At 39.9% G+C, this 20,524-nt stretch overlaps 1 protein-coding gene across 1 annotated transcript in view; it reads right to left on the bottom strand.

Moving 5' to 3' along the window:
• Positions 1-20,524, bottom strand: part of ELOVL2 (ELOVL fatty acid elongase 2) — a 50,041-nt gene that overhangs the window by 18,986 nt on the left and 10,531 nt on the right. Inside the window, exons 2-3 of the mRNA XM_054284692.1 lie at positions 7,018-7,081; positions 1,241-1,428 (exon numbers count right to left, since the gene is read on the bottom strand). Coding sequence (XP_054140667.1) covers positions 1,241-1,428; positions 7,018-7,081 — 252 coding nt within the window. The remainder of the gene's footprint in view (positions 1-1,240; positions 1,429-7,017; positions 7,082-20,524) is intronic.

A 20,524-nucleotide genomic window follows, 5' to 3' on the forward strand; every position in this document is an offset into this window, starting at 1 on the left:
AAACCTTCCAGCAATTGTGCTGGTTTCTCCTTTGCTCCAAACCTTATCCTGCACTCCCAGGCACCCACAGCAGCCTCTGAAGCCAGCTGGAGCATTGACCAGGACAAAGCTCTGTGTAACACAGTCAGTCCTTTGCAAGGCACAAAGGCACAAACTTGAACTGCTCCTCAGCCATTTGACCAGGCCAGTCACTTGCTGTTTAGCTCAAATTAATTTAAAACTTGAAGTCTTAGGGTGTCCTGTTTGGCTTCTGGAAAGTTTCTTGTCCAACCAACAGAATAAGGTGGAAACTGTGACTGAGAAAAATGCTGAGAGGCTGTGCAGGTAACAGAGCAGTGTCAGGCACAAGCAGGGTCACTCCTTTGGCAAAAAAACCCCAAAAAACAACAAATTAACAAAAAAGGTTTTGTGGGTTTTTTCTTCTAGTTGTTTTTAGGGGCTTCAAGTAATATATATTAACACCTTAATATTAAAAGTATCACAGTTATCAAAAGGCTGATAATATCCAAATAGTGATTTTTGACTTGTTTCCCTCTGCAGAAGTAAAATCACACATGTCTGCTGAGGGGCACTGTTTGAATCCTCTGCTGTTGCAAAATCATCAGATGCATCCAAATCTCTCTTCTGATTCTAAATGGATCCTGAATTATATGAGCATGTTCTTTTGTGATAAGTACTTGGGAAATAATCTATGCGACCATATTCAGCCTCCAAGCTCCACAGCCCTTGCTTTTGGATGAAGTGCTAAGTTTTTAACATCTGTCTTTTACTGTCTGGCTGTATGAGGAAAGCTTCTTAGCCACACAGCAGAAAAATAACAGCAAATTGCCAATGCCATAAATAAATCAGTACTTGCTCTCATCTATGAATCTATTCATGTTTAAGCATGGGCCTAGAAAAATCATTCCACAGTCAGTCATACAAATAAAAGCCAATCTAAGGCATTTTCACAGGTGCTGAAGGACAAGGTATAGGCACGTTTGAGTAGAGTGACTGCTGCAGATTCGAATTTATGTTTGTGGACACGGTCCTGGCAGCAAAGATCTGTCCCCAGGTGTGGTCTGTAGCTCAGCAAGGACAACCAAAACATGCCAAGATCTAAGATGAGAAGGAACTTTTCAATATTATTTTGCTGTTGATGTAAACTTTCCTAGCAGAACCAGCTGTCACTAAGATACTTCTGCTAAAAAACTGTGCCTTGGTCACCTCCCCCAGCCGTGCTGCATGGCAGAGCACTCACCTCTATCAGCATGTAGAAGGAGAGCAGCGTGATGCCCAGGTTGTACACGATGAGGTGAGGTCTCAGAGAGAAAGGAGGCCTGTTCTTCATGAACTTGTTGCCCAGCCATATGCAGAGTAGATATGCTCCAGTAAGGAAAAATGTGGGAAGGTAAGAGTCCAAAAGGAACCATCCTCTAACCCTGGTATCTAAAAAAAGAAATACAAGGAGCAGGCAATTAAGAAAGCTATGGTAAAGTATTGCTAAAATAAGGCAGAACACATAATGTAAAGAATCTGCTAAAAGTGTGAGATGGAATCAGCCATTGTTTCCTCACAAGAGCTATCCATTTGTTTTAACTTATCAAAACTGCATGCTAAGTCTCAGAGAATGTGGGCTGAAAACTGCATGGAATTCCCTAATAATTTAAGGTCACCTAAATCATCTCATTTTAATAGTCAAGTGAAAACCAAAGGGGAAATCCCATTTTTATATGCTTTAAAAAAATAATGTTTTCACTTAATATTTATTTAAATCCTATCTTAATCTGCTCAACAGACAATTTGCAGACACTATTAAATCCAAAGTATGCATGTAATGTTGCCAGCTCATGTGTTATTTTAATTCTGCACTTGCCATACAGGAAGGTATATAGAATTGACTAGGAAACATTCATACAAGGGGAAGATGTTTCCAAAATATTAAATATGAAAAGCAAGTGGCAAATGTTTACTTTGATGCTTATCAAAGATTTTTGGCTGGGCAAGGGCTCGCTTTCTCACAGTTTCTGTCCCAATTGCCTGGTCCTGAAATGAAATATTAAGGTCAAATCCTGCTTGCCTTATTCACACAAGTAATCCCATTGGCAGTAATCAGATAGTTCAGTGTATATGAGCAAAGCCTAATCCCAGATGCCAAGCTGGAGGCACCACTTTATTGTCATATGAACAACTGGATGTCATGAGTGAAAGGGGTGTGATTTCTTTTCTTTTTCCAAAATGGAGAAAAATCTAGAGTCAATTTTCCATAGCAACATTCTTCAGCCATTTACCTGTGGAAAGAACAAGGGGGCATCATGGCTGGCTTTTAGAATTACTTATGGAGCAAGTCTTTCTAAAATGACTTACTTAAGGAGAAATTCTCATGAAGAAAGAAGTCAGTGAGGAGTCATTGTGCAGGTCTCACAGAAAGATGTTTTTGCTCTCAGAAAATATTTTCATTTTAAAGTACATAGATTATTTTTTTTTACAAAGGCCAAGATTGTGTTACAAATTGTAAAACAAAAGGTATTCACAGTGTATGAAAAAGCATTTTACTTTTTTTATGCCTGTGTTGAAATTGGAAAAGACTGGGCAATGGATGATGCACCTATTAAAACTGCCCAAAAAATTAGTAATTGATTGGAATTTTGCTGTGCTGTACTCTACTACTTCCAACAATTCCTTCGTCAGAAATACTTCCATATAAGTATATGTTAAGTGAAATTTTACATATGTTGAAGTAACCTGCATATGAGCCAGGCTTTGAACACCAGCTTTCTTTCTCATTACCTTTTCCCTCTGCCTCCTCCCTCACTTCCCTTGCAGTGGCTGTAACATTCATCTGTTGAATTTGGATTCCAAGAGGCTTGTTAGCCCTTTTACAGGAAAGACTTTCAACCAGGCCACCACTGCCATGGAAATCCAATGCTCTCCTGCTTTTGACCCTCCTTTTTGGACTCCCAAAAACCTCTAGGAGCAGAGAGGTGTAGGATTAAAGCAGTCACAACTGCACAATCCTTCCTTTTATGGCAGCCTTGCTTTGTTGTGCATTACCAAGCTAGAACGCCTGTTGTCTGTCTTCAGATCTCAGTGCTTATTTGGATGACGTCAGTGTGAGAAGGAAACACTTCCAACAATCTCCTAAATCTCACAAGCCACGTGTGAAGCATTGGAATGAATATTTTAGAAGTGATTCTGCTCCCTTATAGGCTCTCAACATGACACAGGAGTCACAGGACAGCTAAAAGTTGAGTGTTTGAGTGTTGATGTCTTAGGAGTGTGTGTTTTAGGAGCATAAGGATTTAATTTATTTAAATGCTACCCTAAATGATGATGTAGAAAGCAGCCATGTCAGCAAGACTGCTAACTAAGTAAAGGTCTCCCATCTGAGGATTGCAACACTTGGTGCATAAAGATTACATGCACAAAGGTAAATTGGCATCAGTAGATAGCAAAACTGCAAGTGTGCTCAAAAAGGAAAAAATATTCAGAAGCATTCGGAATACAAACTGAACTACACAGAGTAAATTCTGCCCCAGTATGCCCTCAGAAACTTTTCATTCTGCTCTGAGTGGCCACAAGCATGTGGGCTGATCCACACAAAAGCAGAACTCATGTGCTCGTTCAGGTCAGCATGCCAAGTATTTTTAAGTTCTATTGTATTCCAGTTTCAAGAGAAATTGTTTAAACATGTACCCTTCCTGAATATTTCCCACCACGACCTCAATACCTTGAAGAGTAAGACAGTTTCTGGCAGAAAGTGGTTTATAAAGGGCAGCCAAGGAACGTGACTGTTTTGTTTCCACTTCCACTTATCCCTGAATGACAAGCAGAGGGAGGTTTTTATATGTCAGGAAGGGGGAGGAAAGGGAATGTATTTCAAAAGAAGTTATCAGAAGAATGAGAGATGAAAAGTATTTTTGTTGAACCGACAGTTAAATCTCCATGTTCAAGTGCTATAAAGTTACATTGTCAATAGGAGAAAGGATTATTTTTACAGCATTGAACTCGCACAGCATCTGAAATTGAGACCAAAGCAGTGAATAAAGTCACAGTGGGAAAGCACAGGACTGCAGCAGGGGAAGGAGCAGGCGCCCGCAAGCTCCGATCGCTCCGTGAATAAGCTCATTCACGGTCACTGGCCATGATGTGCCAAACCCTTGGGGTGAAATCCTGGCTCCCTTTAAATGAGTGGCAGGCCTCCCAGGCTCTTTACATATCAGGCCTTTATCAATGAGGTTTAGAAACACTTTGATTCAAGTTTCTGTATAGCTTTGGGCAGTCAGTGTCTGAGTAGATTCACTCCTATTTAAGGTGCAGAGGGTAGATGAGTTTGCCCAGTGCCTTGCTACTGATCAGACTCTATTAAGGAAAAGTGCTTTTTACTTTATCATAACTTTAGCAAAACACATCTCTTCTTGACCACCTCTGTTTCTTTCACAGATAAAACAAACAACTAGTTAACTAGATTTAGGTCCTGCAATTCAGTATTACTTAATTTTGCATGACACCAAACAATACTCCACAGATGAAGGGTTGTGGTGTTCACAGGAGTCCCAAGACGAAAGAAGAGATGAGATATATATTATATTAAAAGAAAATTATATATTGAAATTACACTAAAAAATAGAAGAAAAGATTTCATCAGAAAGCTAGCAAAGAATAGCAAAGAATGGAATGATAACAAAATCTTGTGACTAACTAGAGAGTCTGAGACAGCTGGACTGTGATTGGCCATTAATTAAAAATAACCACATGAAACCAATCAAAGATGCACCTGTTGCATTCCACAGCAGCAGATAATTATTGTTTACATTTTGTTTTTGAGGCCTCTCAGGTTCTCAAGAAAAAAGATCCTAGCAAAAAGATTTTTCATAAAATATGTCCATGATAAAGGGTTACCCTGGAAAAATTATCTCTTACAGAAGAAAATTGCTATTTTGCTCATTCTCAAATTGCCTTGAGCATAAGAACAAGAGGGACCAACATCAAATTGTAAGACCACCCCTTACTTAGAGATGAAATCAATGGGCAGGTATATGGCTGCTGTTCCCCAATCCAAAGGACTTGTTCTGCTAGCTCAAAAGCAAACAAGGAGGTTATGTTATCTACAAAGCCCAGCTGATACCGGTGAATGAAGGTACAAAATATGCCAATATTTATAAATCAAATTCAGATATTCTGTCCCTCATTGCCGTAGGGCAATACTGCAGCTTGTGTTAACCTGGTGCTCCCAGTGGGACAGAGATGGCCAGGCTCCAGTTCCCAGAGGCATTCTGTCTCTTCTGGTGCCCTCAGACACATCTGTTAGTGATGACAAAGACCTGCATAGTGACACAAGTATCTCAGGAGTTACTACCTATAATACAAACAATAAATAAGGGATTGGTTTTTAAAATAATAGAATGCTGTTATCTATCCTTTTAATCCATCTTGCTGCAGAATGAAGTGTGTACTGTGGATGAAAATCAGTAGAGAGAAAGAAGAGGAATTGCTTGTGGTTTTAGATGTTTGGGGAAGCTCTCAAATTCATTAGATATTCATCTGTGGGGTCATTTGATTTAAAACTGATTGCAGTCTACTGTGAATTATTTATGTGAATTATTTATGTGGATAAACACACTGGAGGGAGATATGCTATTCAGGAAATGTATGATACTGTGTCATTATACCACCAGTTAAATTAAAGATCAGAGGGCAGAGGCGTGGACAAACAAAGCCATCTTCAGCACTGATGTCTGGAGAAGGATGGTGATATACTTGGCAAGCAATACCAATAATACTTGCTTAATTGAAAGGCTTTCTAAAATCCCAAAGGGGTCTCTGTGCTATTCAGAATTGGATCAACTATGGCTTACTCCTTTGGACAATTTGTCTGGACCAACAAGGAAAGAGGAACAAAAGAGAACATCATGTTTATTTGGAAAAAAACAAAACCAAAATAAAACACCAAAAATAGTGCTTTTGTCCTTCTGATCACATTTCTTTGTTAATATTAAAATGTACTATTGCAGCCATTAATAAAACCTATTCTGCTTTAATCACTTCTTCTGCAGTTCCCAAGCTATTCAGTGTTTCTTCACTGGAAATCTTTCTTTCAAACTTCACATCTACTGTAGACATGATGGAAAAGGTTTTGTAGCCAGCCAGCCAGCTAAGAAAAATTAGAATTTCTTGTGTTTAAGAACACATCTTTCCCTTTTACTTCCAATTAAGCAAGAACTGTTTCCGTGACATGGAGAACATTAGTGCAACAAATTGGCAATCCATAATCATGCATCCATCCCCACAGCAGCAGTTCTGGATTTTACCATGGGTAGAAGTTTGCAAGGCAATTCCTGAAGTTAAACCCAGCCCTATCAACAGCAAGGTGGCCTTGCAGGGGCCTACTCTGAAGGCTGTGTCCTTTCTAAGCTCCTGTCTCATCCCCTTCTTGTATTTGCTTGGCTCTCTTAGCCCTGACTTTGGTGCTTTATCCTTGGCTGCAGTCCTATTTTAGGTTTGCTTTCTTTTTTACTTACTTGTTTCAATCCTAACAGAGCATGAGGCACCTCCAACCTACAATTACTCTTGTCCAAACTGTTCCAGAAAAGCAATAATAGGAAGTCAAAAGATGACTCTCACCCAACCAATTGGTTTATTGAAATTTTGGATGTGATCCTGCAGGTTGCTTTTGCTCCAAACATCCTTCTGAATTAGGCAATTTAATTAATTAGCTGGACCAAACAAATTGGATTATGAACAACAATCAGTCCCAAAGCAGACCTTACACTTTCAGAAAGATCCAGCACTTCAGGCTCTTTATTCGTTAGGATGAAAAACTGAATTTCTCTGATATTCTCAAAAACCAAGGAATCACAAATCATTTTATTGATCTATTTGCTACAATAATGGTGTCTTCCTGATAATACTGCAATGCTGCAATGCTGCCTAGTTTAAATTTTTCAATAAGAAGTTACCCAGCAAATTTATTAGAAGCTTTATGGGTGGAAATACCTAGAAATATTTCCTTAAAGGGCTGTAAATGGAGGAGCTTACCTCGAGGTCCAAACATATAGTCCACAAATGCATTTACTTCCCGGTCAAAAGCTTTCAGGGTCTCCTAAAAAACATGGAAAAGGCCATGTGAAAAAGACATTATCTCAGGGTCACAGAGAGAATATGATTTGAAAAAAACTCCAATAAATTTGTAAAAAGTTTGTCATGCGCAAGTATTTCCAAAGTACACAACATCATGTATACTGAAAAACCCCAAACCTCTTTAAAAATTAATTTAGGGCAGATTGTTGTCTGGATACCAGCACAGGTCTCATTCCTGGAAACTGCCCAAACCAGAACTCTTTAGGAAGGGAAATTAAGGTTTATGAAAATCAGCAAGTATCACAGTAAACCCATCTGTGATGGGTGTAGTTTTCACTCTGATAAAGATGCTTCTTTGTTTTTATTATGTTTCCTCAACTGAATATCTAAATGCTTTGCACTTAAAAAAGGAAATCTTTAAGTGATTGAAGTGACGGTGAGCCAACTGAGATATCTCTAAACCAGGTTCCAAGTTCCTATAAAGCCAGCCTACAGAAGAACCTAGAGGTCCAGTGATGAAGTTCAGGCCATGCAGGGTGTCAGGAAGAGGCAGGTAACTTTATGGAGACATTATGTTTTGAGGTCTTGGTCAATGAAGCTGCCAAACTGGCAGGTTTAGCAAGTTTGTGTCTGTTTTTGACTGAGTTGGGAGCTAAGCCATGACCTACACAGTCCTTTCTGCAACTAGATGTGGTGATCTCTTCCCAGACTGCAGCTCTGGGCAGCGGCTTCCTGCATGCCTGTGCCTGAACAATTCCCTGCCACAGCCTGAGGTCAGCCAGGTTCTCCCTCTCTTCTTCCCAACAGCATCCTACTGTGCTTGATGGACTGATTTCAGCCCTGAGAAAATGCTGCCAGGCTGAGGAGGGGGACCCAGAGAGGTGCTGAACCTCGCTGCAGGGCAGGAGCTGCTGTGGGCTCTGGGTACCTTTGAATGCCAGATATCTTCACACCAGCCTGGACTGCTGACACCATTCACAGATTTGCCTTATGAAGAACCATATTTGCACTCTAGAAGTTCCAGCCCTGACCTTTCCATGCCTTTACTAGGACTGGGTTTTGATCTGGGCAAAACCCAAGCTCCTGGCACTCCCAAGCCCCTTCCTTGTGTTTCTTCTGCCCTTGATTTTGGTCCTCAGACTGTTCCAAGTGGACAGATTTTGTGTGAACAATTGGTAATGAGAGGTTCTTTCAGCACCTTGGGCTATAAAATTTTCTTTTGGTAAGATGCTGCTGCATTGATGTTTTCTTGGAGAAAAACCCAACAAAAACCCCAAAATGAAAAGTATATATTTTTCTAAACAAAAACCAAAACAAACAAACAAAAACCCCCAAACAAACAGAAATAACAACCAACCAAACAAAGATATTTCCTCAAAAGAAACTGATGATTCACGATACAAAAAGGTTTCTCATACTTCACAGCACTGAGGAAATTAAACTAGCTTTTTGGAAGGTGTCCTGGCTACAGCCCATAAAAAAAGGCATTTTCTGAATTTCAGACAATTACCTTAGCAGCCTAACAATGGCCTCTGTCATAGGAGGTGACTCAATTTCTAGGTGTGGGACCTGTGCAAAAATCTGCTTCCATTTTTATCCCCTTGAGCTATACAGTAATTCTGTTATTATTTCATGGCAATGATACTCCCTTTTGGGAAATGCCACACTGCTGCTTGTCTGTGATGTGCACACCTGCTGCATTAATTTGAAACAGACCTACTCCTTTGCTTCATGGTTTTGTGGTTAGACTTAACAGATTGCTTTGGAAAAAATACTGTAATGGATTTGAGTGACTTGTAGGAATGAGCATACAAAGCTATTTGCTTTCATGCTTACATTACATAAACAAATCTTACATGTCCAGAACAAAGTAAAACACCATGTATATTCCTTTTATATTAAAATACTGTAGACAAACCCATTCTCAGCTGTATTGAAATGGAAATTAGGTACTGAATGCTTCTAACAGTTAGATGGAGGAACAGGAATTGTAGGATATTAAGAAGGAAGAGCAGAATAAAAGAAAAGAATCATAGAATTGTTTAGGTTGGAAAAGACTTTTAGGGCATCAAGTCCAACTGTAAACCCAGCTCTGCCAACTCCACCACTGGCATGTTCCTGAGTGCACATCTACACATCTTTTAAATACCTCCAGGGACAGTGATAAAATCTGTGACTTCTCTGGCCAGATTGTTCCAGAGCTCAACAACCTCTTCAGTGAAGAAATTTTTTGTAACACCTCATCTAAACCTCCCCGGCACAACTCGGCACAACTCGAGGCCATTTCATCCTTTCCTTTCATTTGTCACCTGGGAGAAGAGGCCAACCTCCACCTGGCCACAGCCTCCTTGCACACAGTTGTAGAGAGTGATAAGGTCCCTCCTGAGCCTCCTTTTCTCCAGGTTAAACACTCTCAGCTCCCTCAGCCACTCCTTGTAGGACTTGTGCTCCAGACCCCTCCCCAGCTTTGTTGCCCTTCTCTGGACCTGCTCCAGCCCCTCAGTATTCTTGTATTGAGGTGATGATCACAGCCCTGCTCCTGGTGGCCAGACTATTGCTGATACAGGCCAGGATGTCACTGGCCTTCCTGGCCACCTGGGCACACTGCTACCTCACTTTCCACTGACTGTCAACTGGCCTAGATAATTTTCCACAGAGCATCTTTCCAGCTGCCCTGCCCCAAGCCTGTAACGCTGCATGGGCCTTGCTGGGCCTCACATCATCAGCCGCAACCTATCGATCCAAACTGTCCAGATCCTTCTGCAGAGCCTTCCCACCCTCCAGCAGATCAACACTCCCACCCAACACAGGTCACTGTCCTCACTGATCCAACCTGCAACCTCTTACACCTGGTTAGGATGGGCAGACAGCATGCTGAGTAGATGAGCCAGCCTGAAATTAAACCTACCTCCTCATGAGTGTGCTTAAATGACACAGTGAGAACTTGTACCAGCTGACAAACTTGTTGCCATCTATCTTAATTAGCACTACAAAAATTCAGTGCCTGGTTTGCCTTCATTGGTAATTTGAGAGTAGAACTTTTTCTAGGAGGTGCAGCAGAGAAACAAATATTCTTCTTACAAAGAATATTTTAGCCTTTGTCTCTCTTTCAGCATTGTACAGCTTATTTTAGTTTACACAAAGAAAAATAGAAATTTACAAGATGCAGATTTGTAAGATTGTTATAGAAATTATATTTGTTTATATACTTAAAAATGCTAGTCATAGTTTGGGAAAAGCAATTCTTAAAAAAGGTAGGTAATTTTATGTGACTAGTCTTGACACCTTCCTGTCAACACTGCTACGAGAGACTATACTGTATTTCTGGGTTTTAGAACATGTCCTTAATACCTCTGTGTGTACCTCTGGGCAGATACATGCAAATGTCTTGCTCAGCACGATCTGTCACATTTCCAAAGAAAAGCAAATAAAACCAAAAATCCATGTGCTCAGACAACTCACTTCTCTCTGGCAAATCACAATAATAACGTTTATCAACAAAGGTATTTAGGTTACAAGGCTAAAGATCAATGTGTCTTTCATGTTGTTTATTTTTTTGTACAGGACATTGCTCTGGGTATTAGCAGTGTGTATTCCTTGGCAGGATTTTGGACAGATTTGTGGAAGATCTATTTACCCAAACCTATTTAAAAGACAGTTGGTTATCAGAGCAAATGAAATCACCCAAATGGAAAGATCTGGAGGGAGTATAAAGTCAATGATGATAAAGCAACAGAGATCTATCTAATGAGATATTTCAGTATTTTTGCACAGAAATGTAGGTAAGTGAATAGATAGCACAGTGCACATAAGTGAATTAGTTTTCATGCCATTGCACCTCAAACACAATTTCAAAGTCACTGGGTGTGTAATATAAAAAATATATCACTTCTTGTTATATATTTATATATCTTTGTAAGACATATTGAGAGACCAATATCTACTGGTTTTCTAGGTGTTTTTAGCAAAAGTAGTATAAGCTATGTAAAAATTAGGTAAATGTTATCTAAACAGTGCAGAAATCAAAATAACTCTGATTTGTCAAAAATACCTTTGATTTCTCAAAATATCAATGTTTTGCCATTAGGCATTATTTATTGATCAGTGAAAGCACTGCCTCAAGTGATTTAGGCTTGCTCTTTCTATAGTTTTATAAACAAACTATTTGGATCCAATAGAAACATGAAAAAACTCTCTGAAATAAACTTCTTACAGATGAATAAACTACTTTCAATCTTACTTATGCTATCTGGAAACCTTTTGTATTACTGTTGGTTTGCTTTTTTTTTTTAATTCAAAAGCCTTGAATGTCATTCTCTGCCTCAAAAATCTGTCATAATTATTTGCTTCTTCTTACATAGCTACATAGAAATTAGAATACTGTATACAAAACAAGATCTCATTTCAGACTTCAAAGAAAAAGTGGAAATGGGTGCCAGACTCTGCTCTCTGATACAGCTCCTGGAAGTAACAGTGATATTTTAAAGTTCCCTGATTGAAAATACATACATGATTTATTTTATTATTTAAATGGCAATTTTTCTTTGATTCCCTGAAGAGTTCTGCTCTGTACATAGTCATGGCTGCGAAGTACTGGAATGAATCCAAATTTAGTAGCATTTTTAAAGAAACTGATCTTAGATGCTACTATGCATATATTTAAATATACAAATATCAAAGAAGATTTTGTAAATGGTAGTGTTGGCTCTAGAATGGCTGAAATAGAGGATGAAATTAAGCAAAGTTGAGTCCAACTCAGAACTGCTTATAGATTAAATTGTTTAGCTTTTTATTGCTTTAAGCATTTAAAATTACTCTTGGACAAAGATGTACAGTGAGAGACAATTCTCCATTGCTTCAGACACCTTCTAGGGTTTTGTCATCTTTACCTTCTATGATTTGTGTGTTATATTTGTAGAGGAAACAGATACATATAATTTTTACTAAAAAATCCCCAAAGGAAGCATTTATTTAAGGATTTATATGTGAACTGCAGAGAAAGTTGAAGCTGAAGGCAGAAAGGCGAGGCAGATGTTTCTATGAATTGTGTCTTATAAGAAGGGAGATATTTAATGAAATTGGGAGGCAGGACATCCAGGAGCTGGCAATAAACTGCTGCTTTGTGTAATTTATGCTTAGTATATTGGTCTCACTGCTAGATAATCTCACTGAGAGTAGGAACAAGCTGGAGTGAGCTCGTGAGAGAAACTCAACTGGATGGGGCATGAGGCTGCTGCTATGTCCCGTGGATGTACTGGGAGGGAGGGAAAAAATAGCTACAAGAGACTTTATCTTAGATCTTCTTTATTGGCATTTTAGACTAATCATTTGAAGAGACAGAAACTGAGTCCTTGCCTGACATGGTGATTTCTGTGTCCCACATTCTGGGACATTCTCTCCCCTCGGGTGGCTGACCAGGATTAGGGGCTGAGCCATAAAAGCCTCACCCAGCAGAGTGGTGTTGCCAGAGCTCCCAGGAGCAGCACAGCCCTCTGGGGTAACCTGGGCTGACTAAAGGGCTCTTTTGCCAACATGAGATGGATCCATGGGAAATGGTTTTGCTGCTGTAGCAATCTCACTGCCTGAATCCTTCCACCTCTCCTTCAAAGGCATGGAATTTAGTGTGACAGAAGTGACTGAAGCCAAGGGAAGAGAGGGAAGTCCTGCTGATGGTCTGGGTCTGGAAAGAAGCCCATATACTATGTGGACAACATTTGGTAATGCTCCTACTTTGCAGAAAATAGAATAACTAACAAAAGAACTATGTGTGAACTACTCAGTCTAAAAATATAGTCATTCTTTTACAATTCCAAGAAAAGAGAGAGCTGCATCTTTGTTTTGGAAATGCAGGCTGTGTAATGTATTTTAATATAATTCAAAAATCTCTGAAAAATATGGAAAAAAAAAAAGGAACGCCATTCCAGCTTTAGCACAGAAAATAAAACATGAATAGTCTTTGTATGTTTCTCTTCCTCTTTCTTCTAAAGGCTTTCACATTAAACTGTAAGGACTCCAAGAAAGAAAGATGTTGTTACTGTGGTCAGTAAATTATTTTTTAGATTTTCAGTGTCTTTCAACCAGATCATATTTTACTCCTATTACTTTTTTTATACTATGCAATATATTATTCATTCCACTGATAAAGATTGCATGCATATGTGCAAATGTCTGGATGTTTTCCCAGTTGATATTACCAAATTCAGCACTTTTTGTGACAGTTTTTTTTTTTTTTTTTTGCAGTTGAGGGTTATTTTTTGCATGTATTTGGAAATGACTGACTGCAGGTTGGCAGCCTAGGTGAGGCTGGGAGCTTGCAGGCCTGCCTGTTATCTGACAAAGCAAATTGGTGGGGGAACTGATTCATCAAATAGGTTGGTTTTCTCTGGAAGGAATTGAGCACAGCTGTTGGAACAGGGATTACAGCCAGAAGTGCTGAACACCCTCTCTTGTGCTGATTTAGTCACTGAAGAGAGAGCTGAGTTGATGATGGTGTTACTGAGGATGTAAAGATAAGGGGAAGGCAGCTGCAAAGGGAAGGCAGGCTTGCAGGTTTTCCCTGAGTAGCTGCTCAGGTTGCACTGCCTGAAAGAAAATGCAATTTTCAGTGGGTTCCTCAACAAGAAGACTGGTTAGCTATTTCTGATATAAAAAATGAATGGACGTGAAGTTTGGTAACCATGGAAAGACACATTGCCAGAGGTTTTATCTGGCATTTGAGCTATCTGGGTGGCATGACTTCAGATTCTCCTTATTACTGCCCAGAGAAATTTTACCACAGGGCTTAGCAGTGCCTGAAGGGAAGCAGGAGGCTGGCAGTGGTATTTGCATCAAACCTGAAGCAGAATATTTGACTGCCTAAATTACCAGGAGCATGCTGTAAGATGCTCCTTACACCGGCAAACTGAATTTAATTTCATCTTCAATTTTACTTCTGTGTTCTCTCTACTCAAACAGATCTTTCACCTACACAAGTGTTTCCCCTTACAAACACAGCCAAGATGAGAAAGCAGTACCTGGATAGAGGCAGCAGCCAGCATGCCAGGTGTGCCTGTGATACAAATGTTCACACCTGCTCTCTGTTTAATCTGCCAGTGGACCTTCAGCTTGCATTCTAAATCTGCCCTGAGCCTCAGACTAGCAGTTAACTCTGGAATTTATTTTTCTGCAACTACAGCTCTTGTCTCCCTATGGAAAACTTAATTATGTGTCACAGCAGGGACTCCAATCCAGATGCTGAGATGAATTATTTCAGTTCCACTTTTTCCCTATTCTTTGATGGTGGTAATAGCTGATTACCTTCAAAAAATCAAGGGGATTTGCCAGCCCAAGCAGTTAAAAAAGTCATAAAAAGATGTCAGACATGAGTTCAAGTTAGGTAGAAGAGTAGTTTGACCTTAAAAATCATTTAGTTCCAACCCTCCAACCATGGGCAGGGGCCTTCCCCCAGACCAGGCTGCTCAAAGAAGAAATCTTTCCTCTTGATAATGCGCCTCTGCACTTTGGGAAGTTAAAAATTGATTTTTTGGCAAATATGCACCTAAACCAAGTTTCCATGCAGATTCCATGTCTCTGGTGAATAATGTCACCTTTCTGCAGTTCCATTTGTGCCAATGGTACTTTTTGTGGGTGTTTCCACAGACAAACCAGACCAGAGCACTAGGAATAGGGACAGTGGAGCCAGAAAACATCCCCTGTCAATGCCCAGAGTGGAGAAGCAGCAGAGTCAAACCAACAGCTCCCACAGGCAGATAGAAACTACCACAGGAAAGAGCAAGGCCAGAAGGGACTTGGCACAGACCTCCCCTGACTTAATTCCCGTTTTCTGCTAAAGCAGCTGGTGGCAGAAAGCCAATCCCATCCTTCAGTATCTGCTGCTGTGTTATCTCTCCTTCTGGTGAAAGGGAAGCAGATGACTTTGCAGCTTGAATGCTGAGAAATTGCCACACTTTCCTCTGTGGAATGTGAGTTTGGGTGGCCTCCACATGAGTCAAGGCACAGAGCTCTCTTAGTAACACACCCTTAGGCATCTTATGGCTCTCTGAGTATTATTGTCAGAGAGCTCATAGAGAAACAGTGTCCTACTGAAGGCAGAGCCTTTGCCTTGCTGCCCACATGGCAGCTGTGAGTACAAGTTGTGGGTACAAGTGTTCCTCACCCTGAGGAAGCAGATCCCTTTGAGCTTGCTCCTTGCCCCCAAACCAGCAAGCACGCTCTGCTCCAGGTCTCTGAGCTCCAGCTCCAGGCTTTGGCTGGTCACCTCAGAAAGGCAGAGCGACCCAAGGAGATATGCTATGCTTATTCTTTCCCAAAACATGCCTGCACGCCATCTTGCTTGTGGCTGTAACCACAGTGCCCCACACCAGCTGTAATCCCTCTCATCTACACTGCAATATCCACCTTTAGTGCTGAATCTTGTCTTGTTTTTTACAGGTGTGAATCTACAGACAACCCTCCCTGTTGCTGCTTGACTGAAACAACAGCTTTAGGGATTGGTAAAATTATCTCACACATAAGGGAAAACACAATGGATAATAACCCAATGCAAGGAAAGAAATAAAATTACATTTACTTTTGGATCTTCTAACATTCACCTTTCTATAAAATTGTGATACAAAATGAAGATCAAACTGTAAAAGCTTTGCATTTGTGTTTGCATTCTCTCTTCCTACCTAACAAAAATACCCTGCTTTCTATTTTTTCCTTGTTCCTCCAAAAGTTTCCAAGTCCTCCAAAAGGTTTTAACTCATGATACTGAGGTATCACAAAGAGAGCTCTTATGGCTCCCAGAAAATGCCAGATTTCAGCTGTAGTGAAGCAGCCTCGTACTGACAAATTTATAATAATGCATGATGAAAGCCCAAAGCCCAGCACGTATTACTTTAGTGCAGTTACATTTGAGAAGTGAGTTGTGCAACACTTTACTTGGTGTAAAACTCCTAAAAACTGAATGCCTGGCTTTGGGGATTGCTGCCAAAAGCAGGAACTTTGCAGGCACCTCAGCTCTGTGTGACAGGCCTTTACAACCAGGAGATGCTGGAGGAACAGTTTTCTCTCAAGCCTGATCAGTTGTGGGTTGATGACTCACATTGGAAATGAGAGTTTGAACCATTTTCAGCTGGGGAGCCAACATACTCCAGACTTTTCACTTCTGATAAAAGGCACTAATATTTAGCTCCTTTCTGCTTTGGGATTTTAAATTTTGTTTCATAAGAGGTCTCTTTTCACTTGGTTTTATAGTCCTTCTCAGTGCTGCACCTGCTCATCCTACACATGGGAATAAGGATGGAGGAACAGCTGTTTTATGGTTTCCATCAGGATTCAAATCAGCTTAAAACACCATCAATACCATAGGTGAGAAAGCACTTAAGAGGCAGAAGAATTTTAGTGAAAACACTGTAAGTATGTGAGCTATTTCAGACATCAGTCTTGTTTCTGGACTATGCAACCTGCTAGGAGTCATAGAAAATATTAACTGCTTACATAAAATGAGGCAAGACTTGTTTGTTTTACCAGTCACACTACTGTCAGATCAGTTATTGTGAGATAAATTGCTTTTGCAAATTTAATCAGCTGTTCAAGGTTTGTTTGGGTTTTTTTTAAGTACAAGGAAAAAGCATTTGGAAGGTTTCTGCGCTAAAATTTTATGGGTTAGAAGAAAAATGACTTAAGAACGCATTAATATTTACTTGACTTTACAAAACCTTTTCATAATTGAAGTGCTTGAATGCATTCCACCCTTTACACATTTTTAATTTCTCAATCTTATCAAAGGCTGAGGGTCACAATGTTTCCAAGTGAAAAATCCCCTTTCTTGAATGACTGCTTGCATGATTTCCCTTCTACAATTCCCAAACTTTTTTTGCTCTCTTCTTTGTGAATATGCTAAGTAATCACTAAAATAATGCAAGCCAATTTCAGCTCTTAAAATAGATCTCATATGGCCCTAAAATAAGAGTAAAAAGGAAGAGTTGCTGCTGTGGCCCAATTTGCAGCATCTGTCAGTCATGTACACTCCCAAGAACTGTATCTTTATAATCCACCCTCTTGCTTGTTATCAGAATTTCAAAATGAAACTGTCACCAAAGCAGATCAGTGCAATCCTTTTAAAAGTAATCCTGCTCAATTCTACCTGCTACACAGGGGAACATCAGCTTAACTTGTAATTAAAGAAGATTTCTCTAGGGAGACCTCAGATGCAGCCTGGCAGTTCCCAAGAAAATGGTAGCAATTATTGACCTCATTTTTCTTTGCCCTAACAATCAGATTTAAAAAGACAGGATGGGCTGAGTTGGAGCATAATTCCTGACAGTGATGATATGACAAGAATGTATGATGGTGAGGGAATAAACAAAAAGGAAATCAGTTAAAAATGAAGCAGTAGATAAAAATTCTGCCTCCTTCTAACAGCCTGAGTGAATATATCACTTTCTCAAGCAATAAACAATCCTTGGGAATGGGTTCTGGCTTGAATAACAGAAAGTTTCCTCTGAAACAGGCAGGTCCTAAAGTTACAAGCAAAAAACCCCAATGAGTTTTTTTAGAGAGAAATTAATTCTGTTTTGGTTGCTTTCTTAATTGTCTGTTCAGCTCTTGTTGACTCTACAAGGTGTTGGGAAGACAGATCAGATCAGAATGAATTTTACATCAGCAATATGAAAGCCTGCACAGCTTAACTTACCTACTTCCAAACAACCAGACTTGATAAAGGATGCCCAACCAAACTGCATCTGAAGAACCAGTATACAGTTTCGTCTTATATAAGAGCAAGACAGCCAGCTGCACTTTGAGAAGCACAGGAAAATAACTCTACCAAAACAAAGGAGGCAATCACCCTTTTAAGGCTTTGGATTTACCAGATTATTTAGCTTTGGAACAGAATATTCCCCAAATACATACTGGGTGTAAAGTGTTTGCCCAAAATTTGCCACATGTGCTACTACACAGTTTTTGCAACAAAGATTTTGCATCCTATGTTTAGACCCATAAAATAAATAAACCAAAGGGGCACAGAGAGCAAATGAAAGGGTAGAGGAGAATTACAGCAACAAGTTTATATGGCAGCTCAGTTTTCTCAGTAGGCCATATCATGATAAGTTTGTTTTCCTCACTATTTGCAGACACATTTTGTTGCTGCTGAGAAGCTGATTCCATAAGTTAGTATAATGCATGCAGGACTTTATTTTGTGCTTTGCATACACAATTGATCATTTTTCTGGAGAAAGAAACGGGACAAGTTGACAACATATCCTTTTTAGTACTGTGAAAATCTCTTCGTTTTCTACAGCAACAAACTTCACGATCTAAGATGAATAGATGCTCAGCCTCTGCACACGATCTCATGGCTTGTTGGACAAAGAACCTTAAAAAAAACCCCAAACTAAAACAAAACTCCCCCAAAAAATCCAAAAGCAAGAGCTCTGATTTTCCCACAATCCTGGCAGTGCAGGAGGACAAAGGGCACTCTGTGCCAAAGAAGTAGGTTTCTTGGTTGCCGTCCCAGATGTCTGCAACTGTGTCCCCACGGCAGGGATTAATGTGCAAGGGACTGCCTGCCCCTCCTGATAGAGGCAGGGGGATCAAAAAGGATTTTATAAAATGTGTTCCCTGGCTGGGGCTTTCCCCCAGTGAGCAGTTTTGCCTGAGTTCCTTAATCAGCTCATGCCAGTGCTGGGGGGTCCTTGGCTGCTGGCAGGGGAGACAAGGCAGGAGTATTTGAAAATCTGTGTGGGTAGCATTTCTAGTTCCTCTGGGCACACTTAAAACTAGGGCTGTGTGTTTTTCTCTTTAAAAGACAAGAAATTAAATTAAAGTACTAAAGTGTAAACATATGAAATTAAATAGTGTTAGGGTGCTTTTTACATCTTGTAATCTTTGACAGGCAATTGTCAGCAGCCCTTCAGAAAACTGTAAGTCAAGAACTCAACTTGTAAAATATTAACTAAATAATTGCTTAATTCAGACTTTTTCCTGCAGTCTTAATTCCCTTTATAGACACACTTTTGCCAAGGAAAAGAGTGGTAGAAGATGAATACAGCCTCTGAAGCATGTAAAAAAAAAAAGAGAACTATAAGAGATGCTGGAAAAACTGATAGCTTCCTACATAATTAACACTTGTTTCAAACCAGTTACAAAGTCTCATTGTCAGGATATAGGAATTAGAAGGCACTTCTAACATATAAAATTCTGCAAGTACTGTATGTAAGAAAATGAATGAAATGCAGCAGATTTTGTTTACATCACTTAACCACATACAGTACATGCAGGCAGTACCTTATGAATTTGTGAAATCCACTAGTATTAATTTCATACTCCTGAAGTACTTTAACGTTGCAATAGCTAGGGACTGTGTACAGAAGCCTGTTTTAAATATTAAAGGTTCCATGCATAAACAGAAAATTGTAACATAGGATACCTTATTTTTTTAGTAACAAATAATGGTCCTGAAAATACTTTCATCCTCATGAGTGAAACAGTCTCAAGTTGAAGCAATTATTTAACTGCCCTGAACTCCTTATAACCATAGACAAAAACTAAATCACAGCTAAACATGTGTGGCATTTTAAGTACCATGAAAGCCACAGTGCTGGCTGGAGAGTTGGACTGCCATGCACGGGCCTCTCAGCTGTGCTTTCCCTGGGCTGGGAATGGCACTGCAGGGCTGTTTCTACAGCTCTTACCTATCTCAGATAAAGGCATCGGTTAATTGAAACTATCCAAACTGGAGCTCTTGAAATACACTGTACCGAGTTCAGGTGAGCTGTGCGGGGCAGTGACCTGCAGCAAAGGAATGGTGCTGTGTGCCTGGCAGCTGGCACAGCTGGAACAGAGAGGTGTTCAGATCTTTGGCTAGCTTCTGCAGCAACTTCTTTACTATAGATACCCCAAATCAAACCCCTTCTACCCTGCATTTTTACTGAACTAAGCCACCAAGTTCTTGTTTCCATAAATCTACACAATCTAGAAGTTAAAGTCATACCTCCAAGCTTTTCACTGTAACAGTAAAACCAGAATTACATTTAAAACTAATACCTCTAAATGAAGATTTTTACTGACTTCTGCAAATTCAGAAAGCTGAGAAAGGAACAAAGTGGGATTAAAACCCACAAAAGCACATCTATAATAATGCTTATTATTATGTTTGCTTTTTCCTCCCCCCAAACTCTCTACTGAGTGTCTTATTTATACATTAAATCTACCAAGATGGATTCTGCCCAGCTGTTTTTCCTTTGTGGAAAATTGCACCTATAAACACTTAGTTAAACTGGGCTATGTACCGGCCTAAAGGCAAAATCTACCCTGGTGCATACTCTGTCTAACCTGCTCAAGTTGTTGAATTATACAAGGACATTAAACCAGGACAAATTCCCATCCCCTTGCCTCTGGAAGAAGCAGGATATTTATGAGGGTGCATGTCCATAGCACAATTATAACCCAACACATTATGGGTAAATTCCATGCTGGCTGA

The sequence above is a fragment of the Melozone crissalis genome, unplaced genomic scaffold, assembly GCF_028551555.1.
Source record: "Melozone crissalis strain CALT ecotype California unplaced genomic scaffold, PUWL_Pcris_2 ptg000042l_1, whole genome shotgun sequence".
In the NCBI taxonomy this organism is placed as follows: domain Eukaryota; kingdom Metazoa; phylum Chordata; class Aves; order Passeriformes; family Passerellidae; genus Melozone; species Melozone crissalis.